At 43.7% G+C, this 25,972-nt stretch overlaps 1 protein-coding gene across 5 annotated transcripts in view; it reads right to left on the reverse strand.

Annotated features, from left to right (window-relative positions):
- MAST2 (microtubule associated serine/threonine kinase 2) overlaps positions 1 to 25,972 on the reverse strand; it is a 272,437-nt gene that overhangs the window by 92,752 nt on the left and 153,713 nt on the right. For 3 of the 5 annotated variants that reach the window (XM_032217716.1, XM_032217717.1, XM_032217714.1), the window contains exon 5: positions 13,567 to 13,767. The exons of the other annotated variants lie outside the window; for them this stretch is intronic. In XM_032217716.1, coding sequence (XP_032073607.1) covers positions 13,567 to 13,767 — 201 coding nt within the window. The remainder of the gene's footprint in view (positions 1 to 13,566; positions 13,768 to 25,972) is intronic. 5 annotated transcript variants of the gene reach the window in all.

Below are 25,972 nucleotides of genomic sequence, written 5' to 3' on the forward strand. Positions count from 1 at the left end.
AATAATTGGATATGAATATTGAATAGTACCTATGAAAGGAAGATTAGAAATCCTTTTGGATTATATACAAAGTTTAATAAAAAAAGAACTAAGTTAGACACAGTTAAGTTTTGATTATTAGGGAGGAAATGTTACGATACAGGATATAGTCAAATAAAGGAGGGATAATGATGACAACCTATATATATGTATGGGTATAACATAAGGAAAGTGGATTAAAGTTGCAAACAGTGATTTGGAAAGGAGGATTAGAAAAGTTTGTTATTAAATATTATGGATGTTTAGCTAGAATAGGACATAAGGATTCAGTGTTATTGGAGGATTTTAGAAATATTAAATGAAATGCCAGTATATGGTTATGTATTAAATCTTGGTATATTTTATGATGAAGGACGTTTAAACAATTACAGTCAAATAAAAATGGAGGTATAAGGGTAACATGTATAAATATTTGAGTTAAAATACTTGAGTTAATATGAATTATGCTTGATGACTGTTGAAGAGATGCATGAAAGCCTTTTGTAACCAACTGATACACTTTCTACAGTATGTAAAGAAGGAGATTTTATGTGTTGTGTTTGTTTTGAAAATAAAAAATAAAAAATAATTAAAAAAATAGTGAAACACTGGTGAGACAGGCACAGCAATGCCTGCATTTTCTGTGTCGTATGAGAAGAGCACATCTTTCTTCTCCTGTCCTTACCACTTTCTATAGAGTGGCAATTGAAAGAATGCTGTTGTATAGTATTGCTGTTTAGTTTGGAGCTATTATTGTTTCAGACAGGAGGCTGTGCAAAGTGGAGTGCTGAGTATGGCAGAAAAGATTATTGGAAGTTCACTTCCTTCTATCTATGACATAGCATGTAAGCGCTGCTTGACAGGGTCCGCTGGGTTAATTTTGTCATAATATATTAATATAATATATTAATCAATATTCAATTGGGGGACAATATATGTATATGTGTTAGCTTTATTAATACACTTCTTTTTTAATGTCTTGTTTTCTGAGACACAATTGCATATCTATTGATTATCAACACGTTTTCAATGGCAGATGAACCTCTGAAAATGTAGAACCATAAAATTACATTAGTAAAAGTAAAATGTAATTTTCATCATCAATATGTCTTGACTTTATATTTTAAAAATTATGCTTCTTATTCATATTTTTACTCCCTCTTATAAGTACTATTTCCTTCAATGAAAACTATACACTTGTCAGCAGTTCAGTTCCTAACATCCAATCGAATGTTTTCTGGATGTACTGCAGACATTTTTCAAACTGTTCACAAGATTTGTTTTAATTTATACATGAACATTCATTGCAACATTTTATTCTGTATTTTATGTGCACAGCTCTATATTTTACAAAGCAAATTATATTTCTTATTTAGGAGTAAGCATTATTGCTGAAAAGAACAACACATTTTAAAGTAAAAGTAACAAAATGAACATCTGTAATTAAGGAGAAATCCATAGCCCCACTCTTTGATAAGATTCAGTTGGGTAGATGGACGGGAAGGAAAGGATAAAGGAGGCAATATCAGCTCCTGTCAGCCTCTGCTTTGCTGCTGCTTCGGCTGCCATTGAAACAGGGAGGGGAATACTAATTGTGCTGGAGGAAGATTCTGGAGTTTCTGCTGCCTGTCTTACTGCGCATGCGGAGGAGGTTTTCCGCCAAGGCCAACATCACCGACATTCCATCTTGGTGATGCCTTTCGAAGTTATCTCACACCTGACACTTGGGAGAATTATGATTGGACTGTAACTGGGATGCCAAGGGGTGGGGAATGGGTTATTCTATATATCATTTGCTTTCGCGCCTAAATAATCAGTTTTCGCTTTGCTACGCTTCTAATCATTTATAATTAGTAAAAGTACACTTGATTTCTATCAATGGAGTCTCGTGGTTTTCTTTCCTAATTATTCAATGGAGGAGCACTGACAGTAAGCGAAAACTCACTCACACCCCACCAGGAGTTTTCAACCTACCGTGGGGTTGTACTCAAAAGAAGGAACGGAGAAAATGTCATTGCAAGCGAGCGATGATGATGAGATTGGAAGAGAAACTGCAGAACCATCTTTACCTGAAAGGATAGCTGGCCTAAGGGTAGAAGAACCTGCGGTTCGGCCCCATTGGACTTTGGGTGTGGGGCAAAAAGAGGATTCGTAGAATTTGGATGCAGGAGTTACCAGACGGAAACAAAGGAAAAAAACAGCGGACTGGCAAGAAGCTATGACCGAGCGGGGGTCCCGAGAGAGAGAGCTGGAAAGAGAGCAAATGGAAGAATTTGAACAAAGGTATTCCATGCATAAATTTAGGGAGGGTGAAGAGGCCGAGGGGGGATGGGAGCAAACAAACCCAGATACAGCTTCCCCCCCCCCCAGCCAGGGCTTCTGCCAGAGTAGGGGGGGGGCCCAGAAGACGCAGAATGGCAAAAGTCCCTCCCTTACCAGTAAAATATAACGGTGATGCCAGAGACCTGGGTCTTTTTGTGATTCAGATTTGGAACTTTATGGAACTTTATGGGCCCGATTTAGAAACAGATGCGATGAAAGTGCGAATAGTTTTACTTGCTTTGGAAGGAAAAGCGGCCGATTGGATGGTCAGCTTACACCAATCCAACTCCCCTCTCCTGAGGAATTTTGATGCTTTTATGACTGCTCTAAAGAGAAGGTTTGATGATCCGCTGATTGAGAAACGAGGGAAGGTGAAATTTATGACCCTAAAGCAGGGAGATAGACCAGTGACTGAATATATTCAGGAGTTTCAACAGCTTTCATCGTATATGAGGGGTTGGTCTGAAGAAGCGCTCCTGGATCAGTTTGCATTGGGATTAAATGAGGACATTTATCAACAATGCGTTAACAGACACCTTCCCAAGCGAGTGGTTGCTTGGTACGAAAATGCAGCAGACGTTGAACTCAACTTAATTAGACTTCAACGTGCAAAAGAGGAAAAAGCAGAAAAATCTCCCTCCCCCCAACTCAAAGGCCCCCATTCCGCGTCAGGGGTGAAGAGAAGGGAAGCTCCGCCGGCAAGGCCAAGCCTTTCACGTGCTTCCGTTGTGGCAAAGGAGGCCATCGAGCCATGGATTGCCGCGTTAAGCTTCCTCCAACAGCCTCACCCCCCACCAAGAGGGAAGGGAAGACCAGCAAGGCCCCGGGGAGGAAGAAGGAGGCTGCCTTCGTTGCTGAGAATACCCCCCAGCATTTCCGGCAGGAGGCAGAGGAGGAAGCAGACGGGACCACCAGCTCCTCTGATGACTCCGATGACGATGCCTCGCCATGTTGGGTGAGTTCTTTTAAAGGCCCCATGTTGATCCCAATTGAGTTAAGGGTGCCGCCGGCTGGGGAGGCAGAGCGGCTTTCCGCCCTCCTTGATTCAGGCTGTTCTAGATGTATGATTAATCCTGCAATGGTTGAGAAACTGGACTTGAAATTGAGGACTTTGAAAACCCCTATTGTTTTTTGCCAAATCGATGGATCCATTGCAGGAGGGGGGCCGGCCCATTTCTACACTGAACCTCTAGAGATGAAAATGGGCACCCATGTTGAATGGATCTCTTTTATTGTGGCACCTGGGATGGAAAGACCCCTTATTTTGGGACTCCCCTGGCTTCATAAATGGAACCCTCACATTAACTGGAGGGAGGGGTGGCTGCGCATCAGGACCAGCACAGCCCCAGACGGGGATGCTGACACCCCTGAGCCTGGTGGCTCCAGCCCCGAATTGGCCGCCAGGGGCCAGGAGAAAATTGAAGGGGAAGAAAAGATTCCGAAAGAGTATTGGGACCTAAAGGGGTTTTTTAGTGAAAAATCTTCAGATAAACTTCCACCCCACAGACCTACTGATTGCTCCATCGATATTTTACCTGGAGTAAAGCTTCCAAAGCCCCAAATATATTCAATGTCCCCTAGAGAAATGGAGGAAATGAGGAAATTCATTGATAAAAACTTGAAAAGGGGTTTCATTGAGCCAGCGAGGCCCAAGGTAGCAGCGCCAGTGTTGTTCAGAGAAAAGAAAGATGGCTCCCTCAGATTATGTGTGAATTTCAAAAACTTGAACTGCATCTCAGCTCAGAACCTGTACCCATTACAACTGATGAAGGACATGCTGGCCCAACTGGGGAAGGGCCGTATTTTCACTAAATTGGACCTCAGAGAGGCATACTATAGGGTCCGCGTAAAGGAGGGGGATGAGTGGAAGACTGCTTTCAACTGCCCCCTGGGTTGTTTCCAGTTCCAGGTAATGCCCTTTGGCCTGCAGGGGGCGCCTGCAGTTTTCATGCAATTAATTAATGAAATTTTGCATCACCACCTTTACAAGGACGTTATCGTATATTTAGATGATATCCTTATTTACACACAAACATATGACGAACACGTCAAGTTGGTCCGCACTATCCTGAAGAAACTCCGGGCCGCTGAACTTTATGCCAAGTTATCCAAATGTGAATTTCATCAGGAGAAGATAGACTACCTTGGGTATTGTATCTCCCCCGCTGGTGTTGAGATGGACCCCGCTAAGGTCAAGGCAGTCACTGAGTGGGAGTACACATAGGCAATTACAGAAATTTTTGGGTTTTGCCAATTTCTATCATCAGTTCATCCCTTCTTTTGCCAAAATTGCACTTCCCATCATTAATTTGTTGAAGTCCAAAGGTGGGCCTAAACCTAAGCCTAGCAAGCCGTTGAATTGGACAATGGAGTGTCAAGTTGCTTTCGAGAAGTTGAAACGACTTTTTGCCGAGGAGCCGGTTCTGAAGCATCCAGAGATGGACAAGCCTTTTGTTGTTCAGGCTGATGCCAGCGACGTGGCAGTGGGGGCGGTCTTGCTTCAGACTAACGACCAAGGTAATTTACAACCGTGTGCATACACCTCCCGTAAACTCACAGACACGGAGAGACGTTGGGCAATCTGGGAGAGAGGCATTTGCTGTACATTGGGCTTTGACCACATGGCGCCATTTCCTGGAGGGCGCTAAGCACCCGTTTGAGGTGTGGACTGACCATAAGAACTTGGAGGCTTTGAGGACTCCCAGACGGCTCTCCCCTAAACAGATGCGCTGGGCTCAGCATTTCAATTGTTTTAATTTCACCCTTAAGTACATCCCGGGAGGGAAGAATTTCATGGCTGATGCTTTGTCTAGACTGCCTCAATACAAGTGCTCTAAGCTCAGCGTCGTCCAGCCCGTGGTTCCCACATCCAGCCTTGCTGCTTCTGTTGTTACTAGGCAACAGACACGCTCTAAGATGGACGTGTCTCAAGATTTTCTTTCCGATCTCAAGAAGGACCTTCCTCAGGATGATTGGTTCCAACAGCATCAAGCTGAATGCACAATGAGAGACGATTTGCCGTGGATTGGAGTGAAACTTTACGTCCCTGCCTCTCTTCGTCTCATTGTTCTCCAATGGGCACATGATTCCAAGTTGGCGGGGCACTTTGGATTTGTGAAGACGCTGCATCTTGTGAAATGACAATTTTGGTGGCCATTTTTGAAGAAGGACATTGAACTTTATATCGCCAGCTGTCCTGTTTGTGTGGCCGCTAAACGCCCTCCGGGGAAACCGCAGGGTTTACTCCAGACTGTAGCTCGCCCTGTCGCCCCCTGGAAGGAGATTTCTATGGATTTCATTGTCGAACTTCCTGAAAGCCAGGAGCACACCGTCATATGGGTGGTTACTGATTTGTTTTCCAAGCAAGTTCATTTCATACCTTGCCCATTCCTTCTGCGAAGGCACTCGCTAAACTTTTCATTTCTCACGTTTACCGTTTGCATGGCGTGCCTGACCGCATCATTTCTGATAGGGGCGTCCAATTCACCTCCGTCTTCTGGAAAGAATTTCTTAAGCGCATTGGCTCCGCCCAGGGTCTAAGCTCCGCCCACCACCCTCAGACTAATGGGGCTTGCGAGAGGACTAATTCTGTTCTGGAACAATACTTACGTTGTTTCATCAATTACCAGCAAGATGATTGAGTGGACTTGTTGCCGCACGCAGAAGTGGCTTATAATAATTCTGTACATAGCAGCACTGGATTCACCCCTTTTCGTGTTGTCTTTGCCCAGGACTTTGTTCCTATTCCCAAGGTTCCTCTTGAGTGACCACAGGTCTCATCCATCTCCGAGTGGAGTGAGCGGTTGCAGCATATTTGGCCTTTGGCACTTCGCACTTTGGATGCTGCGCATCGCGCGCATAAGAAACAGGCTGATAAGAAACGTGCTCAACCTTATCAGTACAAAGTGGGTGACCAAGTTTATCTATCCACAAAGTTCCTTCAAACTACGCAGAAATCAAAAAAGTTGGGGCCTAAGTATGTAGGCCCGTTTCCCATAATCAAGGTCATCAATCCTGTTTCGGTTCGCTTACAGCTACCCAAGCACCTCAACCGTGTATATCCTGTTTTCCACATTAATCTCATTAAACCTGTTCATTTTTCATCTTTACGTCCGCCTGTGGATCTGCCACCTGCCCCCCTATTGATTGATGGTGAGCAGCATTTTGAGGTTCGGGAAATATTGGACTCTCGAAGACGGCGGAATCGACTTCAGTAACTGGTAGCTTGGAAGCATTTTCCTCAGTCTCATGCCGAGTGGGTAGACAAGTCCCATCTCTGGGGCCCCCACCTACTCCGCCAGTTCTATTCTGCTTATCCGGACAAGCCCTAGTTGACTCTCCTTCCTGACTTTCTCTCTCCCCCCCCCCCACCTATTTTTCTTTTTCTGTTTTTTGTTGTTCGTCCGTTTGTTTGTGTTTTATCGTTTTCCAGGCCTGACCGCCTTTTTTCAGAGGAGGGCCGGATGTCAGCCTCTGCTTTGCTGCTGCTTCGGCTGCCATTGAAACGGGGAGGGGGGCATGGTATTTGGGAGGGGAATACTAATTGTGCTGGAGGAAGATTCTGGAGTTTCTGCTGCCTGTCTTACTGCGCATGCGGAGGAGGTTTCCCACCAAGGCCAACATCACCGACATTCCATCTTGGTGATGCCTTTCGAAGTTATCTCACACCTGACACTTGGGAGAATTATGATTGGACTGTAACTGGGATGCCAAGGGGTGGGGAATGGGTTATTCTATATATCATTTGCTTTCGCGCCTAAATAATCAGTTTTCGCTTTGCTACACTTCTAATCATTTATAATTAGTAAAAGTACACTTGTTTTCTATCAATGGAGTCTCGTGGTTTTCTTTCCTAATTATTCAATGGAGTGCTGACAGCTCCCTCATGTCATTCTATGTATGAATGCCTGGTCTGCCCCACGACTTGATCACTTACCCTCAAACTTTGACTGCAGGCCCTATCCGTCAGACTCTAAGACCAAATTACATTTCATTTTAAAACATTTTAGCTGTAATTTTATGGACATCAAACCCAATAAAAATTTGAAAGAGACTGCAATAAGGACTATTCTAGTAATTTCATGATTAAAATTAAAAGAAAACACTTCAAGTAAAATGTCTCAGCCTAAAAGATATTTGTTGATATTATTCTTCTCTTCTTCTTTTTCCACATCATTTCATATGGCATCCACTTTATTCATATTATCCAAGTCTCAACAATTCTTCTGGGTTGCACCTTATTCTCCAAATTGCATTCCTTGCCACTAATGGCTTTTTCCACATTTTAATAGCAGTCTTTCTTCAACAATGTGAATCATCTTAAGAACATTTGAAGGAATCAACAGTCCTTCTTTTAATTGTGAATTATGAGTTGGAATAGAGAATATTAAAACAGATCTGTTTAAAAAGCTCCCACATTCTCTTTTTCACTCTCTCTTTCGCTCAGACACAGGGGATGGGTTTGAGGGTGTGTGTGTGTGTGTGTGTAGATAGAGATAGAGATTTTTTTTCTTGTAGAGCTTTAGGGGAGCAGATGCAAAAGTCATCCAATTAGAAGCAGCAGACGATGTGGTCTCATATCTCATATCTGTAACTGTTTAACTAAGCATGAACACAGACACAAACACAAAATCTATTTTATTACAAAGTATTAAAACCTTTAAAATGCCCAGGCAAGCCTGAAAGGATAAAGTATGAATTGAAATGCACAGCATTAAACAGCCTTTGTTAATATGTAAAAAGGAAAAATATTAAGAAATCTTAATTTATTTTAGAATAAGAAGCAAGTTAAAACTTACTGCTAAAAAAGATAAAGAAGGTGATTAAGCCAATGTATACCTACATTGGGACACGGTGGCTCAGTGGCTAAGATGCTGAGCTTGTCGATCAGAATGATTGTTGGCTTACCTGAATGGTCATTCTCTAGGCGCTGCGGGAACGTCCAAGCATGGGTTAATTTCAGCTTGCTGCCCAAGGACTGAGTTCAAAGTTCGTGTAACTACGCCTCCTGCTCCCTTTAGAGGCCAGTTTTTAAAAAATGAAGGGATGAGTCCTAGAAGGATGTTGTACCAGGTGTTCTATGTCCTCAAAGGTGGTAACATACACACCCGCGGACGATCCCAGGGCGTGGTTGGACACTCCCGCAGTGCCTAGAGAATGACCATTCAGGTAAGCCAACGGTCATTCTCCTAAGCGCTGCTTGGAGTTTCCAAGCATGGGACATACCCAAGCTATGTAGTCCCAGGGTGTGAAGAAAGAATGTCCTGGTTAGTGGGAGTCGCAATGACCCATTGCAAGACCCGTCTTCCAAAGGAACTTTCTGCGGCCGCAAAGGAGTCCAATCTGTAATTTTGAATGAACGGAGACAGTGAGGACCAGATAGCTGCCCTGCAGATCTCCTCGATAGGCGCTTGTGTGGCCCAAGCGGCCATAGTCGCGGCGCTCCTCGTGGAGTACGCTGCTATACAAGGAGAAACAGGCCTAGCTTGATGTTCATAAGCTAGTTTAATGCAGGCATGCAGCCAACGTCCTATGGTGGAAGATGACACCTTCCTGCCCAATGAGGTGGGCTGGAATGATATGAAGAACGATTCCGACTTGCAAAAGGAAGCTGTCCTCTTTTTGTGTACTCGCACAGCGCGGCACACATCCAATTTGTACCAGACACGCTCCCTGTGATGACTGGGGTGTGGGCAAAAGTCAGGGAGGATGACCTCCTGCGTCCTATGGAATAAGGTATTAATTTTCGGGATAAACACAGGATCCAATCGCAGAATGACTCTGTCCGAATGTATAATACAAAAGTCCTCCCTAACTGAGAGCGCTGCCAGCTCTGAAATTCTGCGCACTGAAGTGATGGACACAAGAAAGGCAGTCTTAAATGACAAATGCCTTAGAATCAGTTCAAATAGCACAAATGTTAAGGTCTGCAGGACAATCGATAGGTCCCAAGTAGGGTATCGCTGTACAGTCGGGGGCGGAGGTTGGTAGCCCCCTTTAAGAAACCGTGGACCCTTGGGTGTCTGCTGAGCGGTTGAGAAGCATCTCTGGACAAAATGGTGGCTAGGGCAGCCGTCTGCCTCTGAAGCGTGTTGGGGGCAAGGCTCTTTTCCAACCCCTCCTGGAGGAAATCCAGGATTTGTGGAATGGTTGCTGCTGTGGCATCGATGTGATGGGACTGACATCAAGAGGAAAAGACAGTCCATGTTGCATCATAGATCCGCACTGTAGAAGGTTGTCTGGATGCCTGGATAGTGCAGATGACCTTGTCAGAGAAGTTGTCCTGCCTCAAGTGCCAAATGGCCAATTGGAGCCATTGAGGGTCTGGATGCGGAATGGCCCCTTGGCTGAGGGAGGTTTGCTCCTGAGGTATGCGCCAGTGCTTGGTCACTGACAGGCTGACAAGGTTGGCGAACCATTGGAACATTGGAACCTTGAGAAGAACCGGGGAAGGTGTGTGTTCTTCGGACTGGCGAACAGTTCTATCATCGGAAGGCCAAACCTCTGGGTCAATTGGTGAAACAGAGATGGATGAAGTCGCTATTCCGAGTTGCTGATGGTTGTTCTGCTTAGCCAGTCCATTGTCACGTTCTCCTCCCCCCCCCCCGAGATGTGATCCGCTCTCAATGACTCGAGGGGGCGCTCTGCCCATTACCCTAGGGTTTCTGCCTCCGTCATCAGGGCCTTCGATCGAGTTCCGCCCTGGTGATTGATGTAGGCCTTGGGGCGATGTTGTCCATCAGTACAGATGGAAGTGGCGCAGGGCTAGCCTGGTGGCTCTAAGCTCCAGCCAGTTTATGTTGTGGGCGAGCACCGCCTGCAACCATCTCCTGTCTCCTTCCTATGGAAGGGGACAGGAGATGGTCACTTATTCCTACAAAAGGAGCAGTTTGAGAACCCCCCTCAAAAGGATTTGCGGTTACCCCACTGCCTGTTCTTGTCCTTAAACGATGCCCTATCATGTGTGCGATCCTGCAGTTGTGAGTAGAAACGGTTAAAACCTCCAGAGGCGACTGGAGGATCCGCATTCCGAAAAGGCTGCCTGTGGTAATAAGACTGGTTCTTGTGATCAGCCTTCTTGGTGACGGCTGGCAAAACCTTGCATTTGTCCTTGGATTCTATTAAGACTGAATCCAAGGCCTCTCCGAAGAGCTTCCCCCCTTTGAAGGGAGCGGAAGCGAGCTTCCACTTTGCCTTCATGTCTGCCTGCCAATGTCTAAGCCACAGGAGATGGCACGATGTTACATTGGAAGCTAACACCCTTGAAGAAAATTTGGTGGCATTAAGTGAAGCGTCAGCTGAATATTCGACTGCAGCAATAATTTTGTTGACGTCCTGGCGCAACATAGTGTCGCTAGCTGGTAATTTGGCTTGTAATTTACAGATCCAGAAAAGTGAGGCCCTGCTGAAATAGGAGGAAGAGGCCTTCATAGCCCATGCGGTGGCCTGATGGGTATTATGACAGGCCTTCTCCACCTTTTTATCCTCCGCCTTAAGTCCTTCCAGCAGATCGGAGTTGGAAGTTAGGGCAGTTATGGGATCATCCACCAGGGGAAGCTTAAGAGATCCTCAATATTGCTCTCCATTGAGTAGAACTTCTTATCGACCCCACTTGGATTGGCCAAGGACCCTGGCTGAGCCCACTGACGCTGGATAACATCCAGGAACAGCTGGGGAGCCGGAACTAGCTCTTGGGGCGGAGAAGCCTCCTTGAAGAGGCCGGCGCCTGGGTCTGGGGACTCAGTGGTCTCCTTATTGCCTTGCTCTGTGGTGTCCTTGCTGGCCTGGCCTGGGAGGCCCATCTGGATGGAGGATGTCTTGGCCTTAGTGAGGATTGCCTTGAACATGGAAGGTTTAAATAATCCAGAAAAGGCGGTGGGATGAGGAGCTGGATTTTCATCTTCCGACAATTCTTGGGCCTCCTGACCATTCTCCTCTGCCTCGGATTCCTCGCTGACACCTGAGGAAGCCTGGGAAGTAGACCTTCCTGTCTGGGCTTTGGGACCCTCCTCCTGAGGCCTGGCCTTAGAACGGCCCTGGTGAGGCAGGCAGTGACCTAGCTGTCTCATGCCCTCAGGAATGCCATGAGATATTGTGCTGGCAATGACCTACCTCTCTCATTGGAGAGATTGTGGCCCTGGTCCTCAGCTGGGCAATGGTCCCTAGATCTAGGGGCCTGGAGTGAGGGAACCTCCTTCTCTATGAGGGAACAGACCTCCTGTATTGACCCTCCCACTAGGGAAGGACTTGGGGATTCCCCAGAGATTGTGGTGAGATTTCCCTATGAAAGGGGGGCAGAAAAGACCCAGCAGGAGCCTCCACGGGGGGAAGGAGGCCGGGCAAGCCTTTGGGCTTTTTGAAATTGTTTCTCCATGGTCCTCTGGCTTCTCTCCGCCAACCTAGCTGATGCTTTAGACATCTTCAGAGGTTTGGGCTGCTTCCCTTTTGGAGGGTTCCTGGTACCTTTACCCTTGGCAGCAGGCCCTGGCCTGCTACGCTTAGAGGGAGGTGAGCCTCCCTCTAAGGTGGCTGCACTGGTGGATGCCATGCTGAAGAGGTGAGGCAAAACCAGTCAACTCTAAACTGCAGGATTGTTGTAGATGGTGATAAGGCAATAGTCAATTCAAATCCCAAGTCCAAGCAAAGGGCCTCTATCTGGGCGAGGTAGAGTTCAAGCAGGACAAAAGGCGCCTTACGTAAAATTCCAAAGCACCCGCAGATCCACACTTAAATTAAAGCAGGGTACGGCCAAAACAACAACTAAAACACCCTGCAGCCACTAGGGAACATTGTTCCTGGGGAGGGGGGACTGTCTGGAGACCTGGAAGAAGGTCCTTCAATTAATGACCCCTCCCAGCGATGATCTGTTCAGCAGTCAGGCAGCGCGATTTAAAATGGCCCAGGAATTTTCACACCACTTTCAAACGGTCCAAAATGGCCACCACGAGACTCAGAGCGGCACCGGGGACTGTCAAAAACCGTGGAGGGGCTTTGGCAGCCTCTGCAGCTACAGGAGAGCTCCGACAGTGTTCTGGGGCCCCACTAACTACCTACCTGGCCCCAGGCTCATCAGCAGCTGCTAACGAGCCCCCCTGCTGTGGTGCCTCAACCGCGGGTAATGCGGAAGGCAGCCTCACTCCGAGCAGCCTGCTCCACGAGAATAGGAAAGGCAATTCCAACTGATAGTCACAATCCTATGCTATTTCTAGAACAAAAATAATAAAAGGCTACACTATTTTACTGTTTGGAGAGTCCAACCATGTAATTAAGGATTGGAGCTACCCAACTGCATCCTTTTAGGGCGACTGAGTTTTTTAAAACTGGCCTCTAAAGGGAGCAGAAGGCGTGGCTACATGAACTTTGAACTCAGTCCTTGGGCAGCAAGCTGAAGGTAACTCAGGCTTGGACACTCCAAGCAGAGCCTAGGAGAAAGGTCAGCAGTTCAGCGGTTCAAATCCCTAGTACTGTGTAATGGAGTGAGCTCTCGTTACTTGTCTCAGCTTCTGCCAGCCTAGCAGTTCAAAAGCACGTAAAAATGTAAGTAGAAAAATAGGGACCATTTTGGTGGGAAGGTAACAGTGTTCTGTGCACCTTTGGCATTTAGTTATGCAGGCCACTTGACCATGGAGACATCTTCGGACAACATTGGCTCTTCAGCTTTGAAACGGAGATGAGCACCGCCCCCTAAAGTTGGGAAGAACTAGCACATATGTGCGAGGGGAATCTTTACCTCTACCTTATACCTACATAGATCTTTTGTTACTCAGATCTGCATCGAAACACCTCTTTAATTTTATACCTTTAACATTTGAAACCATGTGAATCAACAAAACCTTTGGTATACATGTCTGGCCCAAGATCAGCGGTGTATTAACCATTAAGCAGACTAAGCATGTGCTTAAGGCACGAGACTCAAAGGAGACACCACAAAATTGAGAAAGAAAAAAAAACCAATGAAGATTTGTACAGTATGTATAAAGGAAGAAGTCACCAAGATTTGTCAGTGCTTAGGCCACCAGTGAGCTTTAATCCGTCACTGACCAAGATGCCTTTATTATTTGGTAAAATAAGAGGAGCAACTGGATAAATGAATTGGACATTACCTTAGCTTTAGCTATGTGAATACAATAGTATCTTGAATGTTAAAAAGTGCTTTAAAATATTTAAAATATTCCACATAAAAGGATGCCCAAACCACAAACGCTCCCAGTGTAAATTCCTCCTTACCTCCACTGAAGTGGACTGCTGTGGCAGGGACTACCAGGGTTGCTTTGAGGTTGTGGGTTGAGGTAAAATACTAGAGGAGAGGTTGCACAATCAGCACTAAGTGGAATTTTAAGATGTTGCAGACCTGGAGCAGATGTAGGGGAGAACATATGTTGATGGACATCGCTTCCTCGGCAGTGGGAGAGGAAAGGAGAGGAGATTCTGATAAAGTACCACAACAGAAAGAGTCAATTTCTAAATCATCTCACATCTCTAGTCTTTTCAGAAAACAAAATCATGTTCCTGACAATAATGTATCCACTCCTAACCAGATGTATCTCCATCTTCACAATCCCTTAAGGTTTGAGATCTTATTAGACACTGTTCACAAAAAGTACTTAAGCTATACATAAAGACTTGTCAGTTAGTCCATATGTGTCTTAAAGCTTGATCACATGAAAGCATGAGGTCTTAAAAGTGGTTTCAATACTGAATTGGAATTTACAGACTGATGAAAGAGTCCTCTATGTTGTCCTCACTTTTAATGATAAATCTACTTGCATTCAATGACATTTTAAAGTGCCTGTCTCCATAGTCTATTCACTATATTTAAGTCTTTAGTGGAATGTCTTTTGTTGGACCCATGACCAATTCAGTTTTCTCCATGGACCATAGTTTGCAACAAACTGCTGGTAGAAATTTAAAAAAATCAAATCTTGTTTTTACTATAACTACATGTAGATATTATTATTTTTTATGTTGCTGATCATGATAATAGAATTTGAGTTACACTTTTATTATGCCATGTAAATCACTTAGAACTATCAAAGGAATGGGTGCCATTTCCCTTTTTCTAATCAAATAATTAATTAATAAACTACAGGCAATTTTCTCGCAGATGGCAAAAATGACATTTGCAACAGGACCTTTCTTACTGTTTGGCCAATTGTAGACAAAGTGGCTGATTTTCACTTATTTCTAAAGGGTGATGTATGTATGCATGTATGTATGTATGTATGTATGTATACACACACACACACACACACACACACAGAGAGGGAGGGAGAGAGGGAGGGAGGGAGGGAGGGAGGGAGGGAGGGAGAAACTTTATCTGAAGGATCTGAATTGGGAAAAATGCAGATAAAGTTTATTTAGTCTTGATACTGCTGTTTCAATTTCTTTTACTTTACTAAATACTTTATTTGAATCATTAGCCATATGACTGATTATAAGAGTTAAAACATTTAAAACCTAAGAGTCAACATTTATTCAGTTTATGCAAATGAATACAAAAATCCAAATACACTGACTTATTTTATAAAATATTAGATTAAGCACTGGTTATTTTTTACTACTTCTACATTGCTCCTCCATTAATTATAAAGATTAACAAAATTAAGAATATTTATTTCAAGAGGTGAAAGCATTCTTTTAGGGGAAATATCTTGTATTACTAATAGTATATAAACTCCTTTTTTTCTCCTAAAAAACATGAGAACATGTTTTAAACACTAATTCAGGAACAAATATTCCAATTAGTTAAGATATGGAAATTTATTTCCCAAAACGAGCCTTACTGAATGCGTAGAGATGGAGCTCCAAATCGCTCTCTTCTTCGTTTCATCATTTCACTGAGTGACACACACTTTGCTCAACAACCAGAGATCTTAGAGTCAGTTAAATCCAATACTTAGCTTGCAGCAGAGGCCCAATATCAGTCACATATTCTATGCAGTGAAATTCTGTTCATAACTATCAAATGTTGTCCAAAGGTTTTCAAAGCAATTTTCTGAAATTTATTTATAACCTCCCAAAACAGCTAAATCATAGACAACCAGTATGAAGTACTAGGACTGTGAAGCCTGAAATAAGGACTGGACTTTTTTATCACACAGCCATCCTACAGCATACTTCTACCACCAATCACACTGCAGCTCAACAAATCACTGACAAATGTTTGTTCACTTCAGCAAGCAGCAAGGAAAACAGAAACCAAGAGGGAGAAATGGCACATGAGCAAAAACATTTGGCAGAAGTCTTGCATACCAACATGAAAACTCACACTGTAAAAGTAGTACTCGGGCACTGCTCTGAGCCAGATTTCCAACAAAGCTATGAGCAGCTGCTCTTCGGATAATTTTGGGTATTTCTTTTTGGATGTTAATCAGGGAACAATGCAGGGGTGGGTTCCGGCAGTCACTACTGCCGGTTCGCTCGTGGGTGTGCTGCCTGCGCAGGTGCATTGCAATAAAAATTGTTCTGAGCATGCTCAGAAGCAAAAAACAATATGCCGCCACCCATGGTGCCGCCAGGAGAACCGGTTCAGGGGCGTGGCAGGCCTGGGTCACTGCGGGTTCCAGCAATCCAGGCCACCAAACCACTACCGGTACGGCCAAACTGGTAGGAACCGACCACTGGAACAATGTCATGCCTTCTTATGCCTTATTCTGTATTATTTTCTTATATTAAAATACGGTTCAAACCTAAATTATAAAACTATTTTATTAGACTTCCAGGAGATGGAAAATGCGTTCTGGCAGTTACGATTCCTAAAATGAATCTAGGAATAAACTGGTAAAAACAAGGGTTCAAATGTTATTGATTTTTTTGAGGAGAAGATCACAGAATCTTTTTGAAGAAGAATCTATTTCCTCCTTTATCAATCATTCTTTCTGAGTGTCAAGTAACAGTCCTAGCTGCTGAGTCAAATCAACGTAAAGTCCTCGACTTACAATTGCAATTGGAGCTGGAATTTTAATTGTAAGTTGTGATTATTGTAAGTTGAAACGCCCTCATGACTAGACCTCATTTTACAACTGTTGTTATGGTGGTTGTGAAACAAATCACATGGTTGTAAGGCAAAATCCATTCTACTGAATGGGCACTTTTTGCTGGAAACTGACAAAAACAAACAAACCACAAATCACAGTCATGTGACTGTGGAATATTGCAATTAATTGTAAATGTAAGTCGGTTGCCAAGCATCTGAAAATGTGGTCATGTGACCATGGGAGAAGTTGTGGCATTTTACATCAGTTGGAAGTGCTTTACACTTCTCAAGACTGTTGAAATGCCAAACTGTTGTTAAACAACTGGTCGTAAAGAATTGTAATTATATACATGTCATTGCTAATCAGCGTCCTCAAATCCACCATCTGGAGAAATTTATATAAATCTATCAACCATTATAGCACATATCTATATGCCACTGATAAATTAGAATATCTTGAGCATGTACCATAATTAGTTCATTTTTTATTTATTATATCCCATATTTTTATTTTTATAACTAACAAGGAAGTCAACGCCTTCCTAGCTAAATCCTTCAATTATTTATTGATAATTAGTGTCTATTATCATAACAAAGTAAGAGTTGCTCAATAGTAAGTGTTCTAAAATGCATTGTATAGTTTTTTCTGCCATTAAAACTCTGCTAAGAACAATATCAATCACGCCCTTCAATTATGCACTTTTTTTTTTGCTATTCTCTCTTTATCCACAAAATTAAATCTATCTTCCAGACACAGACAACTGCATTTGCAGCTTCAAATAAATGACAGTCCCTCCATTTCCAATATAACCAAGTCACAGAGAAGTCCATAAGCAGGATGAGAAGGCAAGAAATTAATCCTGCTGTCATGATGTCTCTCAGTTTGGAGGTTACTTAGCTAATGATTGTTAATTTCTTTTTAAAGAAATTAATTCCTTTAAATTAATTTTTTTAAATAAATTAAATAAATTGAAAGCTGTTTCAATTTTTTTTAATATTAAAACCACCAATTAAGAATACCATAGAAATTTTCTAGACAAAGATATTATTTTCTGAAAATATTTACCAGATATATAGCTGGAATTCCTCTCAGAATATAAATTAGTCTAGGAATAACATTCATTTTGAGAATGTCCACCTTTAGTGTTTTCCATCTATCAATAATTTAGAAATTTCACTATTTTATTTATATTATATGTTGCTAACTGAATTATATCTTATGATATAGATATACCAAGATACTTAATGGATTCAGAACCAACTCGGATTTTATATTCCTTAAATAGGTTACCAGATTTTCACGTATGGTCATTAGTTCCTATTTGGACCAGTTAATACAAAATACAAAATACTACAAAATAATGCATCCATCTTTTGCATGAATACTGAGATAGTAGTGTGACATTTAGAAATAAACAAAATAATGTAATTGCAAATAAAACTAATCTGTGTTTAATTAAATTATGTACTGCCTCATAGATCTTCATATGAGTGGATTGCCTATAAATGTAACTTTGTATGGACAAATATAATAAAATAAAGGGCTCATTTATATAAAATACAATAGGTTAAAAATGATAGTTACATAAATGTTTTAGAAATGCATATATATTTGAATAGTAGTTGCATTGAATAACACTAAAATTGTAGTTAAATTATATTTAATACTTTTTTGTTCTATTGTACTTCACTTTTTAAAAAAGTTTTTTTTTAAATTAATAAGGGATGCAGTGGCTGAGTGGCTAAGACGCTGAGCTTGTCGATCAGAAGGTTGACAGTTCAGCAGTTTGAATCCCTAGTGCTGCGTAATGGAGTCAATTCCCATTACTTGTCCCAGCTTCTGCCAACCTAGCTGTTCAAAAGCATGTAAAAAATGCAAGTAGAAAAATAGGGACCACTTTGGTGGGAAAGTAACAGTGTTCTGTTCACCTTCGGCATTTAGTCATGCAGTCCACATGACCACGGAGACATTTTCGGACAACGCTGGCTCTTCAGCTTTGAAACGGAGATGAACACCGCCCCCTAGAGTTGGGAAGAACTAGCACATATGTGCGAGGGGAATCTTTACCTCTACCTTATACCTACATTAATCTTTTGTTACTCGGATCTGCATCGAAACACCTCTTTAATTTTATACCCTTAACATTTGAAACCATGTGAATCAACAAAACCTTGAGTACACATGTCTGGCCCAAGATGAGTGGTGTGCCAGCCACATAACGATGGAGATGTCTTCAGACAGCGCTGGCTCTTCAGCTTAGAAATGGAAACGAGCACTGCCCCTAGAGCCGGAAATGACTAGCACCATGTGCGGAGGAACCTTTACCTTTACCTTTGTTCAAAAATATCTTTCAATATGTCCAATCTTAAAATATTTTGCTTCATTCTCCATTAGTAAGTCAAATTTAAATGTTCTTCTTTAATTGTAATCTTTTTGTTCCTTCCGGTTCCCTCTTGAAAGTCTCATCTCATCTTAGGTGCCAAAAAAAAAGTCTTACTTAGGAAATACCTACCCTAATTATGCCAAAACTGAGTTGAAAACAATACTTTTTCATGGCTATATTACAATAAAACTCATCATACAAGGTCTGTAAAATGAATAAAAAACTGTTTCCCCAGAAGTATGGGAAAGAATTGTCCTAAAAATAGGACACAATTTTTTAAAAAGCTAAACTGGACATGAAATTGAGTAGCTATCTGTAATGTATCAATTATATTCATTCTTTTTAAGGATAACTACTTGGTCATTAATATTAGTTTGCACATATTTAAACAGTTTTGTACCGCATGGACTTAATCTTCCCCTTGGTTCAAATTTTTCTAGGTCAACAAAATCACCCAATGAAACAAAATCATATTCAGTTATGGCATGTAAATATCAAAAGCAATTATATATGTGTTTTATCAATTATGGAAAGCTTTTGACAATGTAGAACACAATAAGCTCTGGGCGTCTTTGGGTGATCTTGTGTCCCAACTCACTTAATCACACTTATCAGATCACTGCATACTGATCAGGATGCAACAGTGAGAATACTCTATGGCGACACAGATTGGTTCAGCATCAGTAAGGCAGTTAGACAGGGATATATTGGGGCACTGTTTCTGTTCAATCAGTATGCTAAAGTGATCATGTGGAAATTAGATTTGGAACTGCCTGATGTTGGAGTGAAGATTGGGGGAAGAACCATAAATAATTTGATGTATGCAGATGATACAACACTATTGATTGACAATAAGGAAGAGCTGGAAAAATGATCTGGAAAATCAAGGATGAAAGTGAAAAAGCAAGATTGTGCCTTAGTATCAGGAAAGCAAACATAATGACAACAGCTGAAATGGACATGAGATGTTTAAAATTGAATTAGTTTGAGAATTTATCTTCCTGGGATCAAACATTGTTCATTATGGCAGTTCTGAAATCAAAAACAGGATAACCACAGGCCACACTGCAACAATTAACATAAATTAATCTGAAAAAGCAAGGCTATTGATATAAATATAAAAAGCAGAAGCTAGTTAGAGCTGGTAAACGTGCTCTAACTAGCTTCTGCTTTTTATATTTATATCAATAGCTTTGCTTCCCTATAATTATTATGGGTGTGAGAGCTGGACGCTAAGAATGACTGATCAAAAATTCACACCGTGGTGGTGATGTGTAAATTGCTGCATATACCATGGGCAGCCAGAGCAATCAAAAGAGAAGTGCTGATTCGTATAAAACTAGAAACATCCTTAGAAGCCAATTGTCACAAGACTACATCTGATTTACTTTAATCATATCATGAATGCAACTTCACTGGAGAAATCAGTGATGCTAGGAATGGTTAGTGGAACAAGAAGAAAGGGCAAGCAAGGAGCTGGTCTGATAACAATCAAAACTGATACAAAGATGAACATCCAACAACTGAAAGAAGTTGTGCTTGACAGGGTAGCTTGGAGAGCCTATAAAGTCGCCAAAAATTGGAGACGTTTGAACAGTTGAAACATTCAGAAAGGTTGAGAAAGAAAGAATATTAGCTTAAATTTTCATAAATAACTAGTGTGAAATCAGTATGTATATATGCATTTCTTTCTTTCTTTCTTTCTTTCTTTCTTTTTATTTATTTTACAGGCTACCCCCAATCTAACATAATTCTGGGTGACTTTCAGCATAAAACAATAAAAGTCTCAAAGTATATAACCTAGAAAACAAAGTTGAGAAAAACAATGCCAATGTAATCAAAACACCATACAGGGAATCCATCAACCACTCTATTCCAAGGGTCAGAGAACAACCAGGCCTCTGAGGACTTATTTAAATACAAATATCAGGAAGAAGTTGACTTAGAGGCCACACACTATAAACAATGCACTCATTTCTCAATAAGTAAACCAAGGCTTTGTATCAAAGAAACAATTTGTCACAGAGAAAATAAAAGAGATTAAGAGCAAAGCAGTTAATCTGAAAGGTATTAGCCTCAACTAAATTTGAAAATCATGTTTTGCTAAGGGAAAAGGACAAAACTGAAGACAAGGAATAAAACAGAAGATGGAAACATCACAGAACAGCAAAGCAAACTAACAAAAAACCTCATGCAGGAAGATATAATAGCAGCAAGCGGCTGTACAATTTAAGAAGAGTCACATGACGTGCAAGAAACATGGTTTCTTGTTTTTCTTTCATTTGTTCACTTCGAAAGCTATTTTTCCATTTATAATCTATTTACCATTTTCAAAGCACTAATATTTAAAAATAACCAGTTAAGTAACCATAATTAATATGCAGCATGAACCAAGAATAGTTTCTGAATGGTGCTTTTTCTGTTAAAGATATATATTTTATCACAATTCTAATGGGACTTCTGGGGGAAAAATACAAAGTGAAGCACTTTCACATTTGAATATAAATGAGTATTTAAAATTATATCCCGGAGCTTGGTGATGTCTCATGAGATTGAACTTCAATTACTGAAACACTTAGGCAAAACTTCCAGACAGGAAAATAGAAGGAAATGTGACTATGAGTATGTATAGTATGTATAGTATGTATGTATGTATGTATGTATGTATGTATGTATGTATGTATGTATAATCTTTATTGTCATTATACTTAAATACAACGAATTGGTGTATGTATGTATAATCTTTATTGTCATTATACTTAAATACAACGAATTGGTTTTAACCTCACTGGTACAAAATTATAACAGAAACGAAAAAAGAAAGAAAAAGAAAAAAAACTAGCATGTGCATGGAGTGATTGTGGTTGTATTTAAAAGTCTCACAGCCCAAGGATAGAAACTATCGGTGTTAGTCGGTGTTAGTGGGGGGGCAGAGATCGTCCCCTAGGCCCCTAACTTATGGGGTGCCTCAGGGCTCGGTCTTATCCCCCCTACTATTCAACATCTACATGAAACCGCTGGGTGAGATCATTCGCAGGCACGGGATTAGATACCATCAATATGCGGACGATACTCAACTGTATCTGTCCGCCCCGTGCCAACTCAATGAAGCGGCAGACGTGATGAACCGCGGCCTCGAGGCTGTTATGGACTGGATGAGGGTTAACAAGCTTGTGCTCAACCCAGAAAAGACCGAGTGGCTGTTGTGTTTCCCTCCCAGAGATTCGACCAATATTCCATCACTCAGGCTGGGGGGTCAAATTCTACACCCCTCAGAGAGGGTTCGCAACTTGGGAGTCCTCCTGGACTCACAGCTATCGTTTGACCACCATTTAATGGCTGTGACCAGGGGGGCATTCGCCCAGGTTCGCCTGGTGCGCCAGTTGCGACCCTACCTGAATCGGGAGGCTCTCACAACAGTCACCCGGGCCCTTGTGACCTCTAGGCTGGAATACTGCAACGTGCTCTACATGGGGCTGCCCTTGAAGAGCATCCGGCGACTTCAGCTAGTACAGAATGCGGCCGCGCGAGTGATTGTGGGTGCACCTCGGTTCACCCGCATAACACCTATCCTCCGCGAGCTGCGCTGGCTACCTGTCGATCTCCGGATGTGCTTCAAGGTGCTATTAGTCACCCATAAAGCCCTACATGGCAGTGGATCTGGATACTTGAGAGACCGCCTTCTGCCAATTACATCCCTGCGACCAATAAGATCACATAGATTAGGCCTCCTCCGTATACCATCGGCCAGCCAGTGTCGGCTGGCAACTACAAGGAGGAGGGCCTTCTCAGTAGTAGCCCCGACCCTTTGGAACGAGCTCCCCGTAGAGATTTGCACCCTCGCCACCGTCCAGGCCTTCCGCACAGCCTTGAAGAACTGGCTCGCCCGTCAGGCCTGGGGACAAGGATAGCCGCCCCTCCCGAATGATGAATGTATGTTGTTTACTATTTTATTATATGTCTTATCTTAATGTCTGTATTCCCCTTCCCCGATTTTATGTGAGCCGCCCTGAGTCCCCTCAGGGAAAAGGGCGGCCTACAAATATTAATAAAATCTACACAAATCTACACAAATCTATCTTTAAACCTGTTTGTTCGGCTGGCTATACTTTGATGTCTTCTGCCTGATGGTAGAAGTGCAAAGAGACACTGACCAGGGTGTGAATCATCTCTGAGTATCTTCCTTACTCTGCTAAAGCAGCAAGATCTGGCCATGTCATCCAGTGGTGTCAGCGGGCAACCAATGGTTTCTTGTGCTGAACTGATCACTCTCTGTAGTGCCTTCCTGTCCACAGCTGTTAAACCAGCATACCATACTGTAATACAATATGTGAGGACACTTTCTATGGTGGATCAATAGAAAGAGGTCATCAGCCGTTGTTCCACCTGATTTTTTCGCAGGACTCTAAGGAAATGAAGTCTCTGTTGGGCCTTTCCAATCACCAGGGACTTGTTGTTTTTCCAGGTGTGACCTTGACTAATAAGCACTCCCAAGAATTTAAAAGAGGAAGCCCTCTCCACACAGCCCCCCCTCGATATACAGTGGGGCAGGTTCCTCTCTGTGCTTCCGCAAATCTAGCACCATCTCCTTTGCCTTACTAGTATTTAGATGTAAGTTGTTTCTTGAGCACCATGCAGACCTTCTGGACTTCTTCCGTGTATGCTGATTCGTCCCCTCCAGTTATGAGACCCAGCACTTGCTTCTATGCCTATTTCTTTTTTCTCTGAGTTGCAACTCTTTGCCTTTTACTAGCACAATGAATATTTCTGCCATTTTGTTCTATACAAATCTGATGTCTTTTCTCTTGTCAGCTTGGAATTTTCATACTAAATCAGTATCAGGGAAAAACTGACAGTCACTACAATTACATGTACACTTATTTCTGAACCACCTTCTGTTTTCCAGAGGAGGGGAGGGAGTAGTCACCTGTGGGTATTCTCAAAGCCTGATTGGTCCAAAGACTGAGAGCAAACTCATAAATACTGGTGCCTTCCAGTCCTATCCCAGTTTCCTCTCAGTCTTTTATGGTCCAAGAACTGTTGAGAATATTCCATGGTAGGATTTCTATTTAGTCCGATTTGGTCTCATTTGGTTTAATTGGGCATTTTAAAAAAAGGTTCCTAAATTGCTAAATTCTGCAGCTGCGGCCCCAAGGGACAGTTTCTGCCCCGGGCTGTTGGGGAGGGCCCTGTGGGGCATTCTGCCTCCCCCCCCGCAGGCCCAGAGCCTCAGCCCTATCCCTGGGATTGCGAGGGTGCCAGCTCTAGTTCCAGCTGCTGGAGCGGCAGTTTTATTGTTTACACAGCTGGGAGAAGCAGCGGCGGCGCCACGAGGCGCACACGAGCCGCTTGCGGAGCCGCCGCTTGAGTCGGGCGGCTGCCATACTTGCTCTTTAATCTCTAGCCGCTGCGAGTGTTCCTGGGGGAGAGGGTGCATGCCTGGGTGCCGTGTGGCCTCCCCCGGCCTTGGCTGCATCAGCGTGGGCCTTTGGACACCCAGCAGAGCTGCTGGTGTTTCTGATCGGCAGGAAAAGTTCCAGCGGCCATTTTGGTTTGGTCACCACGTGCGCGAGGATCACGCTTCGGCCTACGTTAAGGATCGTGCGCTGCCTCTCCTTTGGCCTAGCAGACGACTGGAACAGCAGGCCCAGGTCCCAGTGGGGCCTACAGCGGCTTGAACTCCTCCATTCCTTCCGGCTGGACGCATAAGTGGGGTAATGGAGAAGGGCTCGGATATTCCCCAGGGCCAGGTGGCATGCCTGGTGAGAGGTGAGGAGGCCCAGTGCAGGGGGTGGAGTCAGGTGTTCCTCCCCCCCCCTGAGTTTTTCCTGTGCCCAATGCCCATCTCGATCCTCCACAAGGGAGGAGGCCAGTAGGCACAGAGGCATTGAGGTATCATCTGCCAGGGTGGTGAAACAGGCTGGTTCAGATGGGGCCTCTGTCAGGGACAAAAGGTCTCCTCAGGCCCTTTTCGGCACGATCCGCTCCTAAGGGATTACTCTTTCTTCATCCTAGGCCTCCCCAGACAGGTTCATCTTTTTCCGGGTTGGGGGGGATCCCCCTCTCCCTCCTACTCAGGGGATCCCTTGGAGGGTACTTCTAGGGGATCCTACCCCTTGCGCAGGTTGGCTCCCCAGGGGCCTGGTTCTGCTTATGGTATATTGAGGGTTTGGATCAGCTCCCTGAGGGTCTTAAGTGGTTTTTTCCCCTGCCTTTTGCAGGACATTGCCCGGCGTGATAGATGCTGCTTCCTTTCCAGCCATGGAGGCCTGGGCCATGCCCAGTATTGGACTACATCCCCTTCCATGGTTAGCGAGGCTTCGGTCATGGGGGAGGAGAATCTCCAGGACTTGGGTTCTCGGAGGATGTGGGTGCAGCCCCATTGGATGAGCCCGCTTCTTTGGGCTTCCTTGCCCCAGACATGTTCAAAGTTCTCTTGGGCAAGACACGGAACACATCTAGGTGGGAACTGACCCTCAGTACCTACACCTAGGGATCCTGACATGGCCATGTTTTCTGCCACGGCCGCGAACAAGGAGGAGATTCCGGCTCCTCCCTTGTTTTTGGAGGCCCTGACCAACCAGTGGGCGCATCCCCCCAACTTCTTGTGTCCTGGGGTCATTGGCCGCTGGCACTATAGTTTGGAACAGGCCCTTGCCCAGGCTGTTCAGTTGCCGACTGCTGCCTCTCCGGTGGCTGCCCTGGTAGCCTCCTTTCGGGTGGCATCAGGCGATGCGGCTGATTAGTTGAAGCCAGAGGATAAGCGTGCTGAGCTTACCTTAAGAGAGCACTTTATGGCCACTGCGTGGGCTGCCAACTCCGCGACCTCGGCCTCTTGTTTTTTGCTGGGCCGCGGTCATGTGGCTTATGAAGCTCCAGGGGCGCATTCCCATCCAGGATGGGTGGCTCCACCAGGATCTCTTCTAGATCAGGGCGGCCTGCCAATTTTCCGCTGTTGTGACCATGGACTCGCTCAAATTTGTGTCTAGTGCTCTGGCCACTTCGGTCACATCTCACAGGCTCCTGTGGCTGCGTCTCTGGCTGATGGCCAACCAAGCTTAGTGGAACTGGGCGGCGGTTCCATTCGAGGGGCCTACTCCTTTTGGGGGCGGGGCCCTCAACCCCGTTCTGAGAATGGAGGCAAGGGAAAATTCATCCATCTAAAAGCTGTGAAGTCCGAGTCTAAGTCTCATTCTTGTCATGTGCCATAGTATTGGGCTTCAGATTATGTCTCTAACCAGTGTTTCTCTTCTTTCCACTCCGTCAGGCAGTT

The sequence above is a fragment of the Thamnophis elegans genome, chromosome 5, assembly GCF_009769535.1.
Source record: "Thamnophis elegans isolate rThaEle1 chromosome 5, rThaEle1.pri, whole genome shotgun sequence".
NCBI classification, from domain to species: Eukaryota; Metazoa; Chordata; class Lepidosauria; order Squamata; family Colubridae; genus Thamnophis; species Thamnophis elegans.